The sequence below is a fragment of the Fukomys damarensis genome, unplaced genomic scaffold (genome assembly GCF_012274545.1).
Source record: "Fukomys damarensis isolate Sample0158 unplaced genomic scaffold, DMR_v1.0_HiC HiC_scaffold_22, whole genome shotgun sequence".
In the NCBI taxonomy this organism is placed as follows: domain Eukaryota; kingdom Metazoa; phylum Chordata; class Mammalia; order Rodentia; family Bathyergidae; genus Fukomys; species Fukomys damarensis.
The window spans coordinates 28,453,417-28,472,325 of record NW_022900934.1 but is presented as its reverse complement, the minus strand read 5'-3'; the positions used below and the strand labels follow the sequence as shown (position 1 = coordinate 28,472,325).

Genomic DNA, 18,909 nt, shown 5'->3' with positions numbered 1-18,909 from the left:
AGATGTTATACTGAGTAAAAGAAACAATTTAACAAATACTACACTCTGCATTATTTTCTTCTTGTGAAACTCTAGAAAAGACAAATCTAATCTGTAGTAACAGATCAGTGGTTGTCCAAAGTTTGGGATAGGGGAACTGACTAGGAGCAAGAAAAATGAACCTTTTAGAGTGGTAGAAATGTTCTCTATCTTGACTGTGGTTATAGTAACATGTGTAACATCAAAACTCATGGAAAAACAATTTAAATGGATATACAGTAGTACTGCGGTTCACAAATTTAATTTGTTCCATGATTCTGGAAAAGATGGCCACATTTATGTTTGTGTGGGAAAGATGGCTATAGTCAATACAGTGTTCAAAAATAAAAACAAAATTTTGCCAAATACTTTTGTTTATAAACCAAAGTGTTCACAAACAAAAGTGTTCATGGGGCTGGGATTTAGCTCAGTGGTTTCACTGCCTGCTTCGCAAGCACAAGGTCTCGAGTTCGATCCCCAGTACCAAAAAAAAAAAGTGTTCATGAACCAAGGTACCACTGTATTGTATCTCATGTAAATTAGACTTCAAAATGTTTTTCTCTCCTCTAGCTTTGTCTCATCTAAGGGAAGAGGAAACTGAGATGCACTTGTGAAGGTGATAGCCCAGGAGTACAGGCCCATAAAAGTCTCAGACCTAATCATAGGATTACAGAATGCTTTCTCCCCTATACCTTCCTACTACCTCAACAGGGCTCCTGCAAAATAAAAGTGAATTAGAGATGAAAAAACTATAAGGCTTAGGCTCTATTTAAGGAGTTTCTAAAGGAGGGAACCCAGAAGACAACAGGGGAGACAGATGACTAAATTTGGCATGTGCTGATATAAAAGGTTATCATTGATTAGGTAGTTTATAATAACAAATTTATTTCTCATAGTTCTGGAGATGGGAAAGTCCCATGATCAATGTTCCATCTGGGGATGGTGGTGTATCCTAGCACTTGGGAAGCTGAGGCAGGAAAATCACTGCCAGTTCAAGGCCAGCCTGGGCTACATAGTGAGTTCAAGACCAGTCTGAACTGCATAGTGAGATGCTGTCTCAAAAGCCAAAAGAAAAAAGTAAGATGTCAGCAGGCTTCCTGTGTGGTGAGGCATCCTCTGCTTCTGAGATACTCCTTGAATACTGTGTCCTCTGGAAAGGAGTACTGACAAAGGAGCAAAGAAGGTGACTACCCTCCAAGCCCTTTCTAAGGACTCCTAATCCCATTCATGAAGGTAGAACCCCCACAACTCAGTCACCTTCCAAAACCTTCCACCCAACACTGCAGCACTGGGAACTAAGCTTCAAGTCTTGGAGTCTTGGAGGACAAAAAAACACTCAAACTATAACAGGAGATGAAAATAAGGATACTAGAAGAAACAGAAGGCTCTACCTTCCATAGGTACAGCCAAACAGAAAACAACTTAAATCCTAGCCAAATATAGACCCTTGCACTAATAATCTCTTTACCCCAGTTCCTACCATCAATACATCATACTTGGCTTTCAACAAAAACTGATAAGACTTACTAAAAGGCAATTTTAAAAAATAGTCTGAAGAGATAGATATATCAAGCATCAGAATCAGCAGATAGGTAAAGATTTGGGAATTATCAGTCTGAGAAAGTAAAGTAACTGACAAACAGGCAAAAAGCTCTAATGGATGAAATATAAAGATAAGGGGTAATGTAAACAGGCAGAGAGAAACGCTAGGGAAGTACCAGAAAATTAAATAAATGCAAGATATCAAACAATAATAGAAATGAAGAACACATCTGACAGGCCCATCAACAGACAGTACACAGATGAGGAAAGAATCAGTAAATCAATATAAAATACGTCAATTGAAACTTCCTAAACTAAAATGCAACAAGTAGAACCAGTGGGTGAGGGGCCAGAAGAGGGCTGGGGACGTAACTCAGAGAAAGAGCACTTGCCTAACATGTACAAGGCCTTAGGTTTGATCCCCAGCACCACAAAAACAAAACCAGAACAGCGTATTTAAGAACTGTGCAATAATGACCAAAACTGTAATACACATAATAGAAATACTAGAAAAGAGAGAAACGAGGAAAAGAAATCTTTGAAGTGGTAATGGCTAAGGACTTTTTAAAATTTAGTGATCAATAGCAGACCACAAACCAGGAAGCTCCGAAAACAAAACAGGATGAATACTAAAAAATCTACATCTAAGCATATCATACACAAACTGCAAAACAAAGCAAAGAGAGCCAAAGCAGGGAAAATATCTATAGAGGAACAAGGATGAAAATTACACTGGATTTTCCATCAAAAATTATTCAAGCAAGATGAAATTAGAGTGAACTATTTTAAATGTTGAAAGAATAAAATTGTTAAAAAGTGTAGAATTTTGTGTGCAGCAAAAATTATCCTTCAAAAATGAAGGAGAGGGATAGGGCTATAGAGCACTCCACCTCAATAGCAGAGCACTTTTCTAGCTGTGCAGAGGCCCTAGTTTCAGTCCCCTGCACTGGAAAAACAAACAAACAAAAACATACAAATAAAAAAACTTTAAAAGTGAGAGAGAAATAAAGGATTTCTTAGACAAACAAACTGAAAGAATTTGTGGCCAGTAGACCTGCCTTGCAAGAAATGTTCAGAGTGGTTCTTCAGAGAGAAGAAAAATGTTCAGAAACTCTCCACTCTACAAAAGGAAAGAATATGAAAGAATCAGTGAAGGTAAAACAAAATCATATATTTTTTTGTCCAGCTATATCCCCAGGCCTTTTTATTTTTTATTTTGGCACAGGCTTTTGCTAAGTTGATAATGAGTTTCAATTTGTGATCCTCTTTTTTTGAGGAAAAAAGACATGAATGTGATTTAAAAGTATTCATTACTTTTTGCATTATAAAATTGTTCACTTATTTAGTTTTCACTAGCACAGTATGTGAAATCCCATAAAAGAAAACTTGCACTCTCTGTATTTTCTTTCTGATTATTACTATTATTCATTTTATTTCATGATTATCCATGGAAATAATTACATTGTAGAGAGAAGAGTGAAATAAAATTATCTTCCCCGACTTCATGCCCATGCTGCCCTTACCTGAAACTCCACATCAATCCCATGAGGTGGGCTTCTGTAGCCCGTTTTGCAGGTGAAGAAACTGAAGCCCAGTAAAAGGAGAAAGTGAACTGAAGAGCACACAACTAAAGAAATGGTAGAAGTAGAATTCAAACCCAAGGTCTGCCTGACTCTAAAATATACACCTGAAGTACGAAATGAGTATTACAACCCCTACCATGAAGCATGTGGATGTGGCCTGGGTGATCATCGGAGGCTTCTTGGATCCATCAAGTGCTGGGATGCAATCCATAGGGAAGGGCACTGAAGCATGAGGACCATGTGAGGAGTCAGATGGAGCTTTTAGCCTGAGCCCTGTCACTCTCTGGCTGTATGCCCTTGGATAGTCTCTTCTTCTCTCCTTGGACTCTGATGTTCCTTTCTGGAGTTCCTAACTCCAGAAGTTACATGGAAGAAGGTACTAATGAAGTTTCATTATTCTCATATATAGATGTGTAGCACCTGAGAAACAGAGCAATGTTTACTTCAGGTCACATCTCTTGTGCTTAACTCCATAACTGTCCCCCAAGAAGTGATGACTATATCCCTAAATTTGTTCTGATGCACTGTCTTCTACCACTTAATATTTCTGGAATGAAGATGTGTCCTACGACTGATGTCTGGGAAACATGCCAGCCAGCAGGTGGAGCATGAGTTAGGCAGCGTCACTGTCTGCTGTCCTACTTGGGTGGCTGTGATCAAACTCTAGAATTTTACTGGATTAGATCCCTTGTCATCATTTAAAATAACTTCTCAAATGATGTTACATGGACAAAAGATTATCCAGTATACAGAATAATCAGAAAAATGGCTGTCACTAGCCAGGTAATATAGTTAGTAGTAAAACTTGCCAAAATAAGTTTAGACACTAAATGTGAAGAACTTTGATCATATCACCAAAGAGGACAATGATACATAATTTACAAACAAAAATGAACTACAGTTAATTTTTTAAAGGGCACATTTGAAACTGTTAAAACGGAATATTGTTAGACAGTCATGGTTGTGCCACAGCATTTTAGAGGCTGAGGCAGATGGCTCAAGTTTGAGCCCAGCCTGGGAAACTTGTGGAGATCCTGTTCAAAAAAGGGGGGAGGAGGGAAGTATCTCAATGCTTAGGACCTGAGTTTGATCCTGAGGGGTGCAAAACAAAATAAAAAAACTGTTAAGTAGATTTGATATTTTTCTTTAAAAATTAGCTGCCAACTGATGGTGTCAGAGACTTAAGAAGATTCAAACAATAGGATTCTTCTGTCTGTAAGCGACAGAAAACTTCCTTCAAACTGACTCAGTAAAAAGGCACCTGAGTGGTTCCTGCACATGAATATCCTAAGTGCCAAGGCAACTTCATACACAGGGGTTGAGCTACACCATGGCCCAGAGTTCCACCCCCACCTGGCTCTGCCTTCCCAGCAGCAGCTCCACTGGCAGTGGAGGCAGGGTGGTGGCTAGCGGAACCGACCTCAGATGCTCTCAGGTAAAAACCTTCCAAACCTTCACTGTTGGGCAGCCCTAATAAGCCTGATACCTTTGGCTATGCAGGTCATATGACCTGTACCTGCTCCAAGATTTGAGGGATAGAATGCCGGAGCTTACAGGCCTAGTCCCTCTGTACCCTTGGAGTCAGAGGTAAGGGAGGGGAGGCTTCCCCATAGAAAAATTGGGGCCAGATGCCTAACAAGGGGAAATGAATGCTGAATGAATTAAACAGCTGTCTTTGAGAGTTAATTATGTAAACAATAATAGTGGGAGTTTAAGATCACCACCTGGCAACTTAGGTGACCCCAGAGAAGACACATCCCTGTTAGCCCACCTGTGAGAGTGGAAAGAGCACAGAGGTCCCAGGTGTGCCAGGAACTGGAAGCGGAGGATAAGATAGGGAATGGCTTGCCCAGGGTGGCACATGCTCAGGCATGAAACTAAAACCCAAAACGCAGGGGCCTTGCTTTCCCATGCATTGCCCTAGCTGGCCTCTTAGGGCCCAAACTCAACTCCCAGTGCAGGGCCTGCAGGTGTTTTATCACCCCATCACCTTTCCTGGTGCTGCAGTTGAATGTCTTTAAGGAGTCTCCCACCTGTCCCCACTGCACTGAGGTGGGGTGTCCTCTGGCTGGCACGGATGAAAGAGAGCGGGATAGGAGCTGCCCCAGCATCCTGAAAGCCTTCCCAGTTACTGATGGTGCCAATCGGAGGCCTCCTTATATAAAACGCAGTAAGCGGAACTCCAGACTAGAGCTGCAGAACCTCTTAGAGCCTCCACTGCCTAGCCAGGTTGGGTCTTCCCCTACCTCCCACTGCCTTGAGCTCCAAATCTCCACCCAACAGGACTCTAAGAAACCTGCCATTTCTAGTCTTGTATTCAAAGGTACAACCTCTGGGGCATTAACCCGCCAGCTGGTTTGGGTGCTGCAGTCTGGATGTGAGGATGGCTGTCTCAAAGCACTTTTGCACAATAAGCACATTTATAAAAATCTAGATGATGTGTGTATGGTATATTTGGGTAGCAGAGGAGCTTTGGATGGATACTAAAGAGTTTAAGTGCCCCTCAGTTCAAACCTTGGTGCCACCACTGTTACACCTATTTAAACTAGAGGAGCCACATTTTAACTGGGGAAACCCGGGCCCCTTAGATGGTGGGAGAGAGATTGGGCTGGGCAGGGCCCATGGTCTGGGTCCCTTCTACAGGTACTACAGGTAGCATGTTAAACATGGACGTTATTGGGGGCCAGGGATTTAGCGCAGTTGGCTCTATGCCTGCCTTGAAAGTGCAAGCGCCTGAGTTCAGCCCTCCATATGGGGCTGAGAGGGGACATGGATATTACAGACTACAGAAATCTGTTGTTGATAGACTAGACAGAAAAGGTCAGTTATGAGAAGTTAGATAGCATTTATATGTAAATATATAACAACATTATTATAACCCTACGGGCTCTTTTTGTACTGACAGGTGATTTAAAAAGCACGCTTTTCTTATCTAGTGTCACCTGAACTGCCAGGTAAGTGAACCAGGACCTTCTCAACAGTTGGTCTCAGGACCAACTGTTACCATATACAGTACTAATATTGTATATTGATATATCTTCCAAATAATACATGTAATCTATTGTAGTCAAGAACATAAGATATGGAGCCAAACTACCTAGGCTCGAATCTCACTTTCACTTCTTGAGATTTTTTATGAAACTGTGCCTCAATTTCTTCATTTGTAAGGCGCTTAATCTGAGTACGATGACGACTCTGAGATGGTCCCTGTTAGAGATTTAACATAGGTCCTGGCATATAAAGTCTCCAAACTTCTAATGGTTCCTTTCAGTCTCCACCTTTCCCAGCCGGCCCAGCGCCCCACCCCTGCCTCCGGAACCCCAGTGCCCCTCTCCGGCCCATTGTTCCCGCTTTCCGGTGGGGCCCCTTTGGGCGCCAGACGGAGCCGGCTGCTGCAGCCAGGAAAGCGCGTCCCTGGTGCCCTCCTCCAAGAGCGGGCTCGCCTACGTCTGGCGAGCGCTGGACTGAGTCCCGGGACAATGCCCTGCTCGCCTGTTTCGTCACTGGAGAACAGAGAACTGCAAAGAACCTTTCCCGCTCCCAGCAGGGCCGACGGGGGTAAACGAGAGGCTGGGTGCCCCACGTCTGCAGAGTTTTGGTTCACTTGGGGCCAGCTTTCAAAATGCTGCTTCCTGCCTGCCCGCAGGGGCCCGCAAGTATCTGGGCCTGAACAGACTTCCCAGATCATGCTGCCGCTTCCTAGCCAGCCCCAGGTTGCCCCCTAGCACAAGGCCAAAAGTGGGTGAAAGGGCTGGGCAACTTGCCCAGACTGGCAGCTGAATGAGACTAAGATTTGGAGTCCTTGGATCCTGGCTCTACCAAATTGCTGCCTGACTGGTGGCAAGGCTCCACTGATCTCCGTTTCCCTCCTCGTAGGAAGGCAGGTGTGGCTTCTCACCCCTGCTGTGCTACCACCCACTGGGGTTAATATGGGAAAATTGTAAAGCCCCAGCCGGGAGCCTAGGTTCTAATTTTTATTGTGAAAACAGCGGCCATTGTAGACCTACCAACTAGGCTGTGCCCTAAAGGAACTGAGGATCTAACCGGCAGCCTTAGAGACATGTGAACAATACAAGATGATTCTCAAAGAATAGAACATGATCTATTGTCTGCCCCCAAGTCAGAGATGAGAGGCCACGTGGATAAGGATGTCACTTTTCTTGTGATTTGTTTCCTGTGTGACACTCTTGGCTGAGGGCTCTTTACAGGCAGGCAGACTGTCTCCTCTGAGGGGCTAAGGTCACCATTTTCTGTCCAAGGCTAGTGCAGTTCTGCCCAGACTCACTGTGGAGATTGTGACGTATGCCTGCCTACTTTGGCAGGCAGCCCCAATACTCACCCTGCCCTGAGTGGGTGCAGTGTGTCATCCTAATGGTACTGCCCTCATACAGCCAAATTTACCAAGATCTAAAACAAATTCCTCTTTTTATTTTCTGTTTAACTTGACTTTAATATGATTATTTATTGGGATAACATATTTACATTTTTTAAAATTAAAAGTCACTATCCCCCCAAAAAATATGCTATTAAAAAAATCCCCTCCCAATTAAATATACAGTTCCACTTCCAGGGAACAACCAATCAAAATTCCCTTTTAAAACAATCAAACTTAACTGGTCCCCCCCAACAAAAAACACAAGCATTCAGAGCAAAAACTAACTTTAAAAACATACAGATATAAACATACACAGATGCACACAGACACATACATTACCACCATGGAACATATGCAAGTACACACTGAAAAGCTGCCCTGCACCCATGGGTACAGCTCAGTGGTAGTGCTCAAGGCCTTGGGCTCAATAGTAAACATGAAAGAAAGGATTGGAGGATGGGAGGGAGGGGAGAAGGAAGAGGGAGAGAAGAAAAAGAAAAGTAAAAAAGAAGGCATTTGAGTGTGAATTCCTAGGCTCTCTGTGGTACACAACTGTCCAAAAAATAAAAACAAAACACAAGAGCAGACCAAATACTGATTTTTCTTTATCTCACTAGTATCTCAGAAACATTTCCTCATAGCTTCTTCCTTCAATGATTTTAATGGCTTTGTCATGTCTCATAGATGATGATTTATTTAATCAAACTGCACTGATTGAGGATTTCCAGTCCCTATCAGAAGCAACACAATGATGGGCCCTAAGACTTCACTGTAGAAGATTTCCAGGAGAAATGAGGTCATAAGATATGGCCACCATTTAAGGCCCAGGGCACTCATCAAACCACTCTCCAGTCTTTCCCACATCATCACGACTCTGTCTCTGAATGCAGATTTCAAGGAAAGGCCAAAACCTTGGCTCACACCCAACTCAACATCACTGTGTTGAGCCCCACGCATCAGCTGTGTGCACCTGAACCCCACTTCCAAATCCAGACTGAGGCAAAGGTCTCCTTGGGCCTGGCCACCTGCTTTGTTTACTCAGCCACAGTACCTGGCCTGGGCCCATCCCAGTCCGAGGTGACTCAGCTGAACAAAGGGCGGGCACCACCCTTCCCAGAGAAGGAACCAGCTGGGACAAGAGTCACCACCAAGGGGAGGCAAACAGACTCTGAGCAGAGGCTAAAGAGGACATACAGCAGTAGCTGCCTACAGGTAAGAGTGGGACCCATTATCAGCTGGGTCAGGGATGAACAAGACTTGTTCTCACCCCATCTCCTTTCCTCCCTGCCTCTGTCTTTCAGAACTTCCTAGGAAGTTTCAACATGCTTCACTCTGGGAGTGAAACATGCCTAGGATTTCCTCTTCCAACACAAGACCTAGCCCAGATCTGAGAGCAGAGTGACTTTTTTGAACTGCTTCCCACTTCTACTCTCACCCCTGTTCTATTCCCCAAACATCTATAGGAGGCTGGTTCAAATGACAGCTGGACCATGGCACTCACTGTGCTGCTTATTGTGAAGACCCCAGGCAATGGCACCCACACTTTGTTCCTTGACAGCTCTTGGCAGCATACATTAGATGAAGTGAGAGGTCATGGACAAAGAGCCTGTTTCCAAAAACAGAGCCAGGCCTCCACTTATTACCTTTCTCTGAAGCTGTTTCTACCAACAAATTTCCTGCTAACAGCAGGAAAAAAACCTGCTGGGAAACTGGGCGGATGGCTTTACTTCTCTAAGAACTTGTGTCCTCATGTGGAAGCTGAAAATAACTCCGCTAGGATGGAATGAGATGATGGAAATCAGGAGTGAGTACTCAGCCTCCACAGAGGAGGGGCTCAGGAGAGGACTTAGAATGAGCCTGTCCGGCTGCACTGGGATGTACTGACAACTGCATTCAGTGCCCCAGCTCATAACTACACACAAGCACTTTTTACCTGGGTTCTTCCACTCTGCCTCTGTCTCCCAACACCAGCCTGGAGGGATGGATAAACTGAACAGAGGCGTTCATTCTGCTCCTCAAATTCCCCATTGGCTTCCTTTTTACCAGAGGAAATGCTGACATTCTCACCAAGACCTACAGGTCCTAAAGGGTCTGGCACCTCTCACCTCTACTTTAGCCTTCTCCTCCACTGCTGCCCTTTCAATAGCAGATGTCAGTCTCAGTGATCAGATGCTCCCAACATAGGCCCTCTCCTCTCAGGGCCGGTGCAAGGGCTGGGCCCTCAGCCTGGAATGCTCTTCCCACCACTGCTTTAGGTCTTTACTCAAAAGGCCCTGTCCCTGCAGTGAAGCTCTTCTGGACCTTCTGATACTCTGTACTCTCCATTTTGGTTCATATGCTTCCCAATGCCTACCACAACCTCCAAAGTCAGGGAGTTTTTTATCCAACTCCACACCAGAAAGTACTTTCCTCAAGAACTGATTTTTCCTTTGTTCATTGTTCACTAACTTACTGAGTGCATATGTGCTAAGTACTGTGCTAAATGCTTTTCACACACATCTTCTCTTTTAAAAAATCTAATCCTCAGATAATTGTGATGCTAATGTTATTACTCATATTACAAAAGAAATGGTACTCAAAAGGGACTCACCCATGCTCTGCTCTCACAAGTCAGAGGCAGTCTGGGCCCAGTCCAGCCTGCTTCCTGCCATGTCTCCCCTGAGCCTTCATTTGGAAGCATCTGTATTTCCTGAAGTCCACAGCTTCTCCACAGCAGGCCATACAGCTGTGGGGGGGGCATGCAGGTGGCCTAGCAACAGCCTCTTCCGTTCCAACTCACCAGATCCCTGGGCTAATTTGGCCTTCCAGGAGCTATTCCTCTGCCACTGTAACCCACGCATCCCTCCTGCACACTGTCTTCTGAAGGACAGATGAGCTGTCCACAGGAACAAGTGGGAGTACTAGAGCTTCAGCTCTTTGGAACAAAGTGTTCCTATTCTAAATGCAAAGGTGGGGGCTGGAGACCCCTTTCAGCTCTGCTGATCTCTCAAGGACCTGATTGCTGTTTTTTGGTAAGTGTTGCTATTGCTTATAATATCAAGAAATACAGAAGCACAGGGACAGTAATGTGGCAAGTGCTATAGGGAAGGAAAATTCCTCTGGGAGAGAAAGGTTTGATGGGCTCCTTTCAGAGGAACCAATTATTTGCAGGAAGCCATTAGCATAGAACAGACCAGTCTTCCACTGTCAAACTGCAGGAGACAAGAGGCCTTTTACTCCACCACATTAAGGCTTTCTTCTTCTTTCTAGGCCCATGGTTATTTTTCAAAGGACTTTCTACTGATTGTAAACACAGGTGAAAACGGAGAAAGGCTGTGTATTTAGGATTTCAGGCTTTCTCTTCCATCTACTTTTCTGCCCCTAAAACAGTAACTATATGCCTATGTGCGGGCCCTGTGCTCAACAAAGAGGACCCCCAAATAAGTGGCATGTCTTGAACAGTGAGGATGATAAACATAGTACACAGTGGAATTCCTCAGGAAGGCCTTGCTCATAGTAGGTGCTTCATAATCATCTGAGGAATGAACAGGTTACCAGATGAGTTTCCCAGGGCCTTCTTTCCAGGTCTTGTGTGTCCCAAAGAACTGGACAAGGTGAATATATGAGGTGCTGTGGTCTAAAGGAAGGCTTGCTGATCTCTGAGGCTTTGTGCTGGATTTGAGGAAAGGCTCGGAACTGGAGTTCACCAGATGAAAAAAGAGGGAGAAGGTATGAATGGTACTTAAGACTGAGGGAATGGCACCTCCAAAAGCTGAAGGCACGAGCTGGTGAACTGAGTTTTAGAGCAAGCAAGTAGCTTCAAATAATAAAATGCACCATGAGGGTGTCAGGAGGTGAGACTGCAGACTTGGGAGGAGTTAGGTTGAAACAGGCCTGAGAAGTCCATGTCTCATGTGCCATAAGGAAGGGCAGGAGCTAAGGATAACTCCCACATATCTGAGTCAGCCCAAGGATGGATTTAGTGGGGCTGCAATGGACGGAGAGCACAACTGGGTAAGGCTTTAGAAAGACAATCTTCAGGAAGTCATAAATATGCAGAAGGCAGCTCAACTCAGGCTGGACCTATTTTTTTTTTCAATTAAGTTTATTGGTACATTTAAGGTAAACAATACAGTTACATTCATCATTGGGATCTTGTACCTTTACATTATAGATTTTGGTTCTTATTTTTTCCTCATTCCCCTGTCCTCCCTTCACCCCTTTCACCTTTCCCTATTTACATTTTTTCCATATTTTTTCTTTTCCCTTATTTCCTTTTCCCTACCCTTTCCACTTCCCCTACTAGGACCTCCCTATTCTTGAAATAGCACACTCCACAGCTTGAACTTTCCATCCTTTATGGCCACATCAGGTATTTGCTCTTCCTCCACTTTAAAAAGTTTCCTGATTTCCATACTCTTCTCCGTGCCCCACAGACCCAAATGCCTGAGTCCTTTGTAAGAGACACTGGGTCTGATTTTGCCATGGGAAGTGTTCTGCTCAGCCAAACTCAAGTCTCCTTCCCTGGACAGCAGAATCCCAATCGCCAGTCACTGAAGGGTGGCCCTCCACTGTGGGGCAGGGTATTTTCTGCTTAACACTGTATCAAGAGTCTGAGACAAGGGCCAGGGACTTAGCTGAGTGGTTGCCTGCCTCACAAGCACAAGGTCCCAAATTCAATCCCAGGTACCAAAAAAAAAAAAAAAAAAAAAAAAGAGAGTCTGAGACAAGCCAGAATCCCCCAGTGAGAGGGTGGAAGGGATAGTGACATCAAGGTGGTTAGAAAATACTTAGGGACTTGAAGGTCCTTATGAAGTCAAAAGGAAGGCAGGAGCCTCCATTTCAGTACTAGCAACAAGCACCGGGAGATTTGCTCTCCTCTGATCCAAACGCTGCCTCAATAACAGCATTTTTTTTGTCAGGAGGGAGTGGCTCAACTGCGCTCCATTCTTTCAGTACCCACAAGGGCTGAGATCAGGGCTGTGAGAGCAAGGGGAACACTCATTTACTCGCCAGCCTCGTTCCTGCCCCCCCTGACCCCCCCCCGACTCCTCTCCCCTCTGTGGTACTGGGGCCTGAACCCAGTACTGTGCTACCTCTCCAGCCCTTATTTTTAGACAGTTTTACTAAGTTACTCAGTGTGGACTAGCACTTACAGTCCTCTGCCTCAGTCTCCAGAGTTCTGGGATTACAGGCCTGTGCCACCACGCCCGCCCATTCGTCCACTATAAAGCTCATGTGACACGCAGTTTCCAGTAAAACGGGATGCAGAGTTCGACCTAGCCTTCTAACTCTTATTCTTCTGCGTTGCTTGATGTCTTTTTGCGTGCGATGGTGCTAGTCACGATGACCTGGAAAAAGTCTGAGGCCTGTAAACTTTAGTAACCCACCTGATCAACTACCCGCCCCCCCCCGCGCCGTACAGGTAGCCATTTTTCTTCCCTCAGCCTCGGGGCATTCTGGGAGCCCACTGCGCAGCCTAGTGGGATCTCTGCACTGACGCCGTAGCCCATAGCAAGCGGAAGACGTCACTTCCGGCCAGGTTCTGTGGGCTGAGGCGGTGGATAACTGAAGATCATCCAGTCCTGTCACAGATTGGACCTTGGAGGCTGGTCGGTTGTGGAGGACCGGCCGTATTGACTGTCAGGCTTCTCTCGGTACTCCGATGCATGGAGTTTGTTTCAGATGCTTGTTTCCCAAAGCGGACAGTTGAGGCAGAGAGAGGGGCAGGTGCATCTTGAGACCTCTGTGGTGGTTCCCTTCAGGTAGTTAAAAAAAATTAGGATGCCTTGCTATAACAGAGGGAAGTAACAATAATATAAAATAAAAGAATACACATAAATTAGATTTAGTAGACGATTTCAACCAAGCTTTGCCAGTTTTTTTGTTTTGTTTTGTTTTGGTTTTTTTGAGACAGGGTCTCACTATGTAGCTCAGGCTGACCTGGAACTCACTATGTAGCCCAGGCTGGTCTTGAACTCACAGCGATCCTCCTGCCTCAGCCTGCCATGTGCTGGGATTACAGGCGTGCACCACCACTCCCAGCTTTTGCCAACAGTTTGTATTTGATATCTTGAGTCCAAGGCTAAACATGTTAGTCTCAGAGGGTGGATTCACTGTAACAGCTACAAATGAAGGCAGACACAGGTGTGCTGTTCTGGCGAGCAGGGTCCACAGTGACTTTCAAAAATGGTGAAGAAACGAAGTTATAACTTTCCTCCATTAGCCTGGTATACTCATTTCTGCATAGTATAAATTATGTTATAAGTAGTATAGCTTAGATTATAAACTGCTTACATCAAACAGCTTATAAATAGATTTTGTTTTATGTTGCCTACACGAAGGTTTGACAGGAGACCTTTGAAAAATTGTTCAAGACAGAAGACAAGTTTGTTGTAGCGAATAGTTCTGTACATGATAAAAAGTCCCTATTCCTGACTCCTGTCTCTTAAATGCTAGTTGAATTCCCCCAGTCTTGCAACAACCAAAACTGGCTACACAAATTTTCAGTTTGTTTCTTGAAACCTCTGACTTATTTAGTCAAATAACAATTTTTTGCCAACATATATAGGCTGGGCACTGTCTTGGTAAATAGGGGTAGTTTTTTGATCTGGACACTGTCCCTTTCCTTGTGAAGTAGGGTCTAACATGAAGAAAAAGCCAGGTATTAATCATATAATGTGATACTGCTCTGTTCCTCAGTGTTAAAGCAAAGCAGGGCAGAGGTGACCTTTCATGCTCATCTCTGCTGTTCATGCATGATCCTGGTGGTAAGGCATACTTTTTTTTTTTGGTACCAGGGATTGAACTTGGGTCCTTGCGCTTACCGCTGAGCTAAATCCCCAGCCCTTGTAAGGCATATTTTTGATAAATGTTAACTGCTGTGGACTGCTGAAAAATAAAGTCTCCCTGGTGGGATGTTCTCTCCTCTCAGCTGGTCTGAAAGAGGTCAGAGGCAGATTCTCCCAAGAAATTCTTGTCCTCTTAGGATGGTATTTTTGCTCCAAAGCCCAACCTCTGGCAAGGATTTAAAACTGTCTTTGGAAGTCAGGCAGGCTATGTCAGTCATCACAGGTCTGGGTATGTACCTTGGGGAACAAGAAAGCAAGTGCCCCAGCTAAGAGGGAACCCTGGATGAGCACTGTGATGCATGATCCACGCTCTTGCAGAATTATTTTTGTCAATGCAGGTTAGAAGTAAAGAATTTTGTATCTTCATTTTTAAAATATTGGTACTGGGACCGGGGATTTAGCTCAGTGTGCTGCCACCTGCCTCATAAGCGCAAGGTTCTGAGTTTGAACTCCAGTACCAAAAATAAATAAATAAATAAATATTTAAAAATAAAATATTGGCACAGATTTAAATTTGTAAAACAAAACACAACTCTTAGGCACACAAAGGAAATCTGGACTTCTGGTCTTTGGCTCTGTCCTATGAAAGCAGACCTTTGCTTTACAGGGAAATGCATCATCTTGGCCTCCGTGCTTCATGCAGGGTTAGATGCTCTGCAGCTAATAGGAAGGCCCAATTCCTGGCCTCTTGGGGGTCCCAGACTAATGAGTCAGACAAGTGAAGAGACAATTGTGGGAGTAGTGAAAAATCTACACGAGTAAGAACATGAGGAGAAAGTACAAGTCAAGGCATGTTGCCTGCAAGAGGGGGTCCTCTGGTATTAGACTTGAAAATTGTCAGGAATTAGCAAGGTGAGGAGCAAAGGTTGGAATGGTATTGCAGAAAGAGGGACTAACATACTTGGAGACATGAAAAAATAACATTCAAGAACATGAAAGTAGCTCATTGTGACTGGAGCTGGAAGTGGAGGCTGAGAAAAAGACACATAAGAAACACATAACAAAGAGTAAGGCAGAGGTTGCAGACAAATGTCTGTGGAGACTTGATTCATGTGGGACTTGAGTAAAGTGGCCTAGGTATAAGAGCAATAGAGAATGGTGGAGCCAGGGGTGCTCTGGAATCAGCTTCTCCTCAACTGCTGCAGGCCAAGGTTGACAAAGCTTCTTATTTTTCAGGAGCAGTGGGAAATTAGATTATTAAATGAAATATCTTGTGTTTTGCACTGAGGCAAATGTTAAGGAATCTGAGAGGTTAAATAAAATTTGTTTACATCTGACCTCCAGGCTACCAGTTTCAGTCTCTGGAGGAACCAGGAAGTTGTGTTTAGAAAATGTAGGCTGTGTTCTGAGGACAATGGTGAGCCACTGACAGACTTTAAGCAGAGGCATGATATTCTGCCTCACAATGAAAGGCCTGGTGGCTGCTGTCTGGAGAGCAGCAGGAGGTGAGGTAGCAGCCTCTTTGGAGGGTGTTGTCCTCTGAAGGGATGATGAGAAGATGAAGGAAGTCTGCACAACTGAGATATGGGAGAGGGGATTGACGACAGATTAGAAAGGTTATGGGGTCTAGGAAGACCCAGGCAAAGAAGCAGGTACTGAGAAAAGCAGTGATACCTGAAGATATCCCTAGTGCCAGTGGGTCACTCAGAGGGGTGCCCAGCAGAGCTGGTCCTGGAAGGCAGTCGAGTTACATCATCCCCAGCACACCTCACCCACTGGGTTCCCTGTGTAGCCACCAGGCACTCCTTTGTCACATGTGCCTGTCTTGTGGGCAAATAGGACACACTATGACCCTGAGAAACTGTAATCCGCTGGGAAAACAGATTGAAGACTGTTGAAGAGTTCAGGGAGGAAGCCTGGCCCACAAAGCCCGGCCTGGAAGGCAGAGAACAGGGTGAAAGAGACAGTGACCTCTCTGCCTGGGAGGCTTCTTCAAGAGGAACTGAGGATGACAAGGAGGTGAGGCAAGGGCTGAAATGGATTGCTCAGCAAAGGGCAGGAGGTGTGACAGCCAGGAGTTAGTGGGTAAAAAAGGAAGAACCCAGGAAGTGAGTGCTCCTTCCCCACATTTCATCCGGGAAGGAAGGAAAGTATTTCTTGATAGATAATAGTTCCTTTGAACGTCTCTGGACATCTTGCTCAGTGGCCCTACTAAATAGAAGTAGATATTTGTGGTGCCTTCTCTAGACCCAGTCTCTCCTCCTTTGTGGAGCATCATTCTGTCAACAGTTTATTTTATGTGATGCAGAGCCTCTTAAGTGCTACTGAGCTGCATTTCCTGTTCCCATCAGAATGTTTACATTCTGCCCATGTTCATGTGCTTGCATGCACACAAATGTGCACATGCTGTGTGCGTGTGTGTGTGTCTGCAGATACTGGGTCTCACACATTTCAGGCCACTGCTCAACCACTGAGCTATACCTGCAGCCACTGTGTGTGTGTGTGTAGAGCCTCTTAAGTGCTACTGAGCTGCATTTCCTGTTCCCATCAGAATGTTTACATTCTGCCCATGTTCATGTGCTTGCATGCACACAAATGTGCACATGCTGTGTGCGTGTGTGTGTGTCTGCAGATACTGGGTCTCACACATTTCAGGCCACTGCTCAACCACTGAGCTATACCTGCAGCCACTGTGTGTGTGTGTGTGTGATATGTGTATATGTATATGTGTATATATATATATACATGTATATGTGTATATATATATGTGTATATATATATATGTTTGTGGGGGGTCGAGACAGGGTCTCACTATGTAGTTGAGACTGACCTGGAACTCACTATGTAGCTCAGGCTGGTCTCGAACTCACAGCAATCCTCCTGCCTCAGCCTCCTGAGTGCTGGGATTATAGGCGTGCGCCACCACGCCCGGCAATGTGCATATATTTTTATGAATTCCCATGAGTATTACTTCAAGTCAGCTAAGAGCAAGAGTTGCCTAGGAGTCTAGAAATGGTGGAGCTCTAGTGCAAAGCCTCTGGGTTCAATCCCCAGTCTAGTTTAAAAAACAAACAAAACAAAACAAAACACCCCAGACAAATCCAGAGTTGAACCCCAGAGTATTCTGCGGCTTTTCTGTTTTAAGGTCAAGTCCCATCCTCTTTGCCGTTGCTGGGTGATGCTGCGCAAACCCCCAACCTAGGCCTGGTATGCAGTAGATAGATTTAATTTAGGAGTTGACTGACCAGACCTTGTGAGCCTGTCTGACCTTTCACACACGGCAGGGAAGAATGTGGCTCATGATCCTGGACTTCCTGGTCAGCCTGTCCTTTGGTCTCCAGAGCCTGCCAAATAGGTGGGGATGGAATTCACAAGAGGAGGCCATGAGCTTGGGAACCAACTAGTCTGGCTCTAATCCTTGCTTCTTTGTCCCTAAAATGGGACAGTAACTTTGCTTTTTTCATGTCTGAGGTGCTGAATGGCGCACAGTGGCAGAAGATAGATGTCTGTGCCTCCTCTTAGGAGGGTGGGAGCTGCTGCATGCTCATCTCTTCTCATCCTCTGTGCTCTGCAGGGGTTCCAAGGACCAGCCATGTCTGCTCTGTACCCATCTCTGGAGGACCTGAAGGTAGACCAAGTCATCCAAGTAAGTCTGCAGGCTCTCTGAGCCTGGAGTCCCTGATGGAGTACTGGAGCCTACCCCAAGGTGACAAAGGGAGGCTCCCCTTGGAGGATATAGAGTATGGAGCACTGAAACCCTGTACATTCCTGGAGGCCCCACCGTGGGGCTTGCTGGCAGAGAAGGTATCCAGAGATGACCAAAGCCAGTAGACTCCCAGCAGGAGGAGAAACAGAGCAGCCACATCCAGCCATGTCTCTCACATTCAGCTTTGTCCCTTCACTTTCTCTGTCTCTTATGGGAAACCCATGAGCAAGGCTGCTGGCATAGAATAGCCAGTGGGCACGGGCTTTACCTTCAGTCCCCAGAAGCCTCCTCCTCCTCCCATCCCAGTCCCAGAGGGTTTTGAGAATTTGGGCCCTTCCCATTGGTTAGGAGGTGGGCTTTGCTGTCCTGGCTGCCATAGGCAGCAAATGGGTCAAGACGTTTGCTGAGTCACAGGCCTCAGGAAAACCTCCTCTCAGAAATATGCATATGCCCTGAGTATACGTTGTGTTAAAAAATGGTTTTTTAAAATTATTAATTGATATATGGTAAGTATATATTTATAGGGTACAATGTCGCATTTCAATACAAGTGTATAATGTGTAGTGATCAGATCATTGTAACTGGAATAGCTATCACCTCAGGCATTCATTTCTTTGGGCTAGAAACATTTAAAATTCTTTCTCCTATTTTGAAATGTCAATGAATTGTTGTCAGCCATAATTATCCAACTGTGCAGTCGAACCTTAGAGGACTTTCCTTCTATCTGACTGCTCTGTGCACCAGTTACCCATCCTCTCCACATCCTGCCCCTCCTCGACAGCCTTCCCAGGCTCTTATAACCATTGTTCTATGCTTAGATGAGATCAACTTTTTAGCTTCCATGTGTAAATGAGATCACATAGTATTGTTTTTACGGCCTGACTTATTTCTTTTTTTTTTTTTTTTTTTTTTTTT

The 18,909-nt window shown here is 44.9% G+C and overlaps 1 protein-coding gene across 5 annotated transcripts in view; it reads left to right on the top strand.

Moving 5' to 3' along the window:
- The first annotated feature begins 8,254 nt into the window (after positions 1-8,254).
- The window catches only part of Sdcbp2 (syndecan binding protein 2), a 20,007-nt gene continuing 9,352 nt past the window's right edge, over positions 8,255-18,909 (top strand). The window contains exons 1-2 of one of the 5 annotated variants that reach the window (XM_010612893.3): positions 8,255-8,730; positions 17,863-17,934. In XM_010612893.3, coding sequence (XP_010611195.1) covers positions 17,881-17,934 — 54 coding nt within the window. In that variant the 5' untranslated portion in view covers positions 8,255-8,730; positions 17,863-17,880. The other 4 variants (XM_010612896.3, XM_010612897.1, XM_010612895.1 and 1 more) reach the window with 4 other exon arrangements.